Here is a 6000-nt window from a genome sequence, read left to right as displayed (position 1 = left end):
TTGTGATAATGTGTTTAATTTGTGTGAACTCGGGAAAGCATTTTGATTTACTGTTTGATTTGCTCGGTAGGAACTGCATTATTTCACATCTACCAAAGCAGTTCTATGATGCCTTTCTTGGTAGACAGAAACGCAGTTTTGTTGAAGTACTTGCAGAAGCTCTAAAGCAGATCGAGAGTGTGCTTGTGATAGTGAGTTGGGGAAATAATCATTTTCACTTCTCTCCTGATGCAATTCTTGTGGATGATATGGTCAACCAAAACAAAGAGGGCATACTGCGTGTATTGTTTCCGAAAAATGCTTCAAGTCGTGGACAGCAATCATTGATCTATAGTGATTGTGGGAAAGCGTCTGAGCCTGATTCTTCAAACTCATCCACTGCAGACCTGAACATGAAGGCGAGGAATGAAGCTGAAGGAAATGATCTGCAGGAGAATTATGAACACTTCTGTGAAATATTTCGTCTGTGAAATAGTCAGCGTTTCTTCAACTTCTTGGATGACTTCCCATTCTTTGAAGCTAAGTATCTGTCAATTTCTTCCTCACCTTCATCTCCTCCCCTTCTCTTCTTCTTGCCTCCTGTCTCTTTTATTTTCTACAAAGTCCAATCAATTGAGTTGAATTAACAGACGAAATGAAAACATAAAAAAAGCTTATTTTGTAGTTCAGGGCAATAACAATAATCGATAATAACAATTGTACCACCACAAACAAACAATGATATTGTTCTTCCTCGGGAGAATATATTCACTATAGGTTTGTAAAGGGTTAACCACTGATCAGATAGAAGAACCAAAATAAAAATATATGCATCTATGGCTTTCTTATGGCCTATCACAACATAAGTCACAGGTAACACTCTTAACTGCCAGAACTCCTACACAGGGTTGTGATTCTAGCAGGAATCAAGAGTTGTACACTTTCCCTCTTTCCAATCTTTTTAGAGGAGAAATCCTTTGTGCGTGTTTGATGCAAATACACATTAATCTTACTTGTGTTCTTAATTTTTGGCATATTAGGTTAAGGTTTAATGATGCCTGAGTACCAACAACAAATGAACCAACATGTTGCCAGCTGTCCATTTTGGCATGCAAGACTAAAAACGTATAAATGTCTTCCCAAAGATCAAATTATTAGTTATTTCATTACCCCACAACCATGGTCTCTCTATCTTCTTCAGCACTAAGACATCATGGCATCTTCATACAGATGCCCCGCACTCAGATAAAAGTTGGAGCTCCTCAATGCTTCCCCATGGCATATGCTAAGAGATTCTTCTGCTAATTTGAGGATGGAAGAAGTCAACTCATAACCCCTATCATGATGCATCTGATGAAAAAGCTCTCTAGTAGTAAAGTGAATGAATGAGAATTCACTCTCAACACACTACAACGGGATGTCACTCCCCATCATGCCGAGTTAGGGGCATCACTTCCCCACCTTCACTTGACACCATCTCACCCAATCAAAAGGGTATCAATGATCACCTCTACTCTCCAAGAAGTCCCTACAACATCCACCCCAGGAGGATCATGCCACCTACTCACCGCATAAATTATACTTTTGATGCTGAACTCTTCACACCTCTTCAAGAGGGTGGTAGCCTGAAGATGTCCCCGTTGAGCCAAGAATACACCTAATCTCCTACACTTTCCTTGAAGATTCATGGTTATGCAACACCCAAATGGTTAGCATCTCCTTGAATCAGGAGTATAGCTAGGGAAGCCTAAAATATAGGCTGATTCGAGAATTGTGGTTTGATGGATATAGTTAGAAGCAGCCAAGCAAGGAAACCAGACACTGGAAATCTAACATAGCTGAATTGAGAGGTGGCTAGGGCCAGTGCTCTGCAAGGAAACACCATGTTTTTTTTTTCTTTGGTAAAAAGGCCACTGGCTGCAAAGAAAGGAGACCTTATAAATCAGCCCATAGGTTACAATGAAAGAAGTGGAAAGTTCTGGTTTCTTTAAGAATATTCTTCCAAGGCATTTCCACTTGAGAGACCCTCTGCTTGCCCAATTTCCCTGGACATTTTAGGCTCCTCACTCTTCCTCATAGAAAGAATCTTTTAGAAACATGGTACAACTTATATAATGAAGTGAATTCAAGGGGCAAAAGTTTCCTAAACTGAGAAAGACCCACTAAACCAAACCCATTTGCATCATTAAAAAGTTGAAGATAAAGGGCAGGGAGATATCTAGTATTCAGGTTGCATCAGATTTGCAAGTGATAAATCCCTCATTTTTCAACATCTTAGACCTCCACCTAGCTGCACCACTCAATGTCACTTCAATTCCAGAATTGGTTGTAGCGAGTTCTGAATCATCTTGAATTTTGGGTTATCTCTCAAAACACTTTAAAAATCAGACTCTTAAGAGAATCTCTCTTGTCAATCTTCCCGCCTGCTCCATATACTCAGTCTTTGTACCAAAGTTGGTACCTAGAAATGAGAGGAAAATTTCATGGGATTTTGTGTGGAGAAAGATTTGGTTTCAAGCTGGATGGTGGCACCATTAGGACCCCACTTAAGAAATAATTGAGTATAAAGAAAAACCTCTAGGTTTGGAGGAAATGAAACAATTGCAAGCAAAAGATGGGATCCTGTTGAGGAACCTTAAAGTTGCAGGCCACAGAATTGTTTAGCAGAGGAACAAGTTTCAAGGAAGGAAAAGCAAGAATGTGCTTATTTGTCTCACTTTTTAGCAACACCAGATCAAGTTAAGGTACAGTTCCCAATCTTCAAGTTGATTCCTTAGAGAACCCTTTAGCTGAATATGTCTGGTTCATAGGACAGAGGAATTGATGTAGGGCAGCCCCTTCAAATTAGGAATGAAGCTGCTTTACTTCAAAGAAGAGGGTATAAGTAGGTTTGGGGTCATATACAAAATATAATGAATAGGGACGTCTTATATAAATTAGGAGGGCATCAAGTTAATGATTAGATGGAGTGCAGATTAAAAATGAAGATTAGGAACAAGATAAAAGATAATCAAAGGAATATGAAGGATGGAAGAAAAAAAGAAAGAGATATTATTTTCACACATAATCTAGAGAATTGTACAATCTCACCAGAAGAAAGTACACAGAATCTGATAAAAAGGAAAAACCAAAGTGCTGCAATATCCTTTTTCAAACTTCTTCAATTAATTGCCTATCGAAAGGTAAATATTCTGCTTCACTTACTTTTACAAGAAGTCATAGACCTACAAACAGCCATACAGGGGAGGTCACTTGAAAGCAAGTAAATAAGAGCTACATGACTAAGGAGACTAGTTAATGAGAAAATAACCTTTAGGAGGAACCTATAAAGTAGGTGACATTTTACCCAAATTTAGTTTCATCCATTAAACCCATATCATCATCAAATAGCATACAACTGTAGGACCTCTCCCTGTATTTTCCCAGCTGATAAATGCAATACCAAAATTTTCAGGAGGACAATCCATGAAATCCCAAGCACTGACTTGTTGCACAAACTAAACAGCATTAATGTGTGTTAAGCAACCAACTTTTGTAAAAGCTTAAGTTGTTAGGCATGGGCCCACACTGTATAACAAGCTAACACCCTCCCTCACAATTTGTGGCACAAACTAACATTGAAGTGTGTTAAGGCACCAACTTTCTTAAAAACTTAAGTTGCTACAATATGAATCCACAATGTATACTCATGTGTGGCCACCATACATGTATCCATGTGCCATAGGTAGATGAGGGAATAAACAGTAGAAGAGACTCTAACTTGAGACACTTAAACAGAACTCCGATACTATGTTAAGCTACCAACTTTCCTACAAGTTTAAGCTATTAAGATGTAGGCCTACAATCCATACCAGACTAGCAAAATGAATATAGTATCAGAGCGACCCACAAGTTTTAGGAAAAATTTCTTTCAATTCTTCCTATATTTCATGAGACTACGAGAGATTATTTTTGGGTGGAGGAAAGATGAGATGGCTTAAAGAACAGGTCTAGTAAGATATTTTGACCATTCAATCAGTATTTTAATAACTTGAAAATACTAAATACAAACTTCAATGGAAACCATGTCCAACATACAACTCAATAGGCAATTGATAAAAGCACTGCAAATGACTGATTTTAAGTGGTAGTACCAGTAACAAATAATAGGATACACAAGTCAACCCATATTTGGGTTTCATATAATCTCACTCTTTCAATTCTAATTTGCCTTCATAGTGATTAATAGAACTTGTAATAACACCATTTTCTACTTTTAATGTTGTATCTGAAACAAATAATTTCACAATCAACCAAAAAAGCCTCACCCCAACCAGATGATCATGGCTTTAGAGGTAGATATATTTTTGTGAATACTTTTTTTCTATCATTATATTCCTCTATAATGTTACCATTCAGAAGCAAGAATGGACTAACTATTACCACATGTTCACACCATTATAGAGGTTTCATAAAAACCATTATTAGTGCATGGATCTGGCAGCCTTATAAAGTGTACATCACCATTAATTTACTTGAAATGCCAGAGAGGTCATTAAGCACAGCTTTTCCAGAAACCACTGCAGCACTTGCCAAGTGCCGCCTCAAGCACTCTTTAAGTTAATCATTCATGAATAGAAAAAGGTCAAGAGGCTAATCTAAGATAATAGAAAAACAAGAAGTTAGAAAAAAGAACTACCATCTGGGATATTCTTTTTGCCTCTGTGACACGCTCCAAGAGTAGCAGAACTTCCTCTTCTTGAGCAGGAAACTCAGGTAACTTTTTCCCTGGAACATGCATAAAATGTTAGTCTTTGTGACATTACCCACCAGAATGCATACCTCCCCACACAAATGTAGAAAGGTGCCTACCAATAAGCTTCTCTATCTGTATGTACCACTCCAACTCGTACTGGTTCACTAGTGAGATTGCGACCCCAGATCTTCCTGCACGAGCAGTTCTTCCCACTCGATGTATGTAATCCTGCACACCATTTACTAATTAGCAAATTAAAAAATGGTAGTATAATAGATATAACATTAGTATTCCCATTATCAACAGAACCCTATATTTCTGGGATGTCTATGGGAGGCATGATTTCCCATCCTATGATGACCAATTAGGAGTTCAGGAATTAAAAGTACAAAACATCGAAGAAAGTGGAATGGAGGTGACAACGAAAAACTTCAAGAAACATGGTTGGACATTTCAAAGTAATAAAGTAAAGCAAAGTATGTTTTCATGTGCACACAAAAGACAGGTTCAGCCATTCTGGATAGAATTTAGATAGAAGTCAGTAGACATCATCAAGGACTTACATGTAACATTTACAATACCTCTGCATATTCAAGAATCACTTAAGGATGGCCTTTGGTTTACAGATGTTTATGTCAAACTAGAAACAAGTTCATGAACCACATTCTTATTCAGTGTAGCAAAGCTTGTCTCCATTGGGATCTTTCACTCTCTTCAGAGTTCTTTGGGTGTTCTGTGCTTGGTCAAAGTGCTTCTGCTGGGTAGGCATGGTTAAAGGGTGAAAAAGCAATGAAGGCAGGACTGGAGGTTTGCCCATCTTTCTTATTTTGGGTGCATTTGGGAGACCACGATAGATAGTCTTGAGGGAAGAGGGGACAGAGGGGCATTCTTATCAGTTGCAGAAAGAGTTGTTTCTCAGAACCATTCATCATTGGTCCAGGGTTTAAAGGCCTTTTTTCTTTTTATTGTGTTTTTTTCTTTCTCAGCCTTTGGCACTCACTATGCAAAAGTAGTGTTTTGAAATGCAGTATTGAGGCATGACTCTCTGGGGCATGGCATCCTGAAAATGCCCAAAGGCATTGGTAAAAAGGCGGAGAACCCAAAAGGTGAACACCTTTGGGCCTAAGGCGCTTATCAGGCACCCCTATGAATGTCGTTGACGCCACACTCACTGAAGCGTGAGCCTTTTGATTGCTGAGGAGGCCAATAAAAAAGAATTGAAGAAAAACCACCATTTAACCCCAAAAACTCGTGGAAGAGTGAACAAAGAAAGATTTTGAGAGAGA

General features: G+C 38.4%; 1 protein-coding gene across 1 annotated transcript in view; it reads right to left on the bottom strand.

Moving 5' to 3' along the window:
- LOC117920399 (DEAD-box ATP-dependent RNA helicase 10-like) overlaps window positions 1–6000 on the bottom strand; it is a 34561-nt gene continuing 28561 nt past the window's right edge. The window contains exons 12-14 of the mRNA XM_034837892.1: window positions 4831–4942; window positions 4658–4746; window positions 1–595 (exon numbers count right to left, since the gene is read on the bottom strand). Coding sequence (XP_034693783.1) covers window positions 476–595; window positions 4658–4746; window positions 4831–4942 — 321 coding nt within the window. The 3' untranslated portion in view covers window positions 1–475. The remainder of the gene's footprint in view (window positions 596–4657; window positions 4747–4830; window positions 4943–6000) is intronic.

This window comes from Vitis riparia, chromosome 8 (assembly GCF_004353265.1).
Source record: "Vitis riparia cultivar Riparia Gloire de Montpellier isolate 1030 chromosome 8, EGFV_Vit.rip_1.0, whole genome shotgun sequence".
In the NCBI taxonomy this organism is placed as follows: domain Eukaryota; kingdom Viridiplantae; phylum Streptophyta; class Magnoliopsida; order Vitales; family Vitaceae; genus Vitis; species Vitis riparia.
The sequence above is the reverse complement of the archived record's forward strand: the minus strand, read 5'-3'. Positions and strand labels throughout refer to the sequence as shown.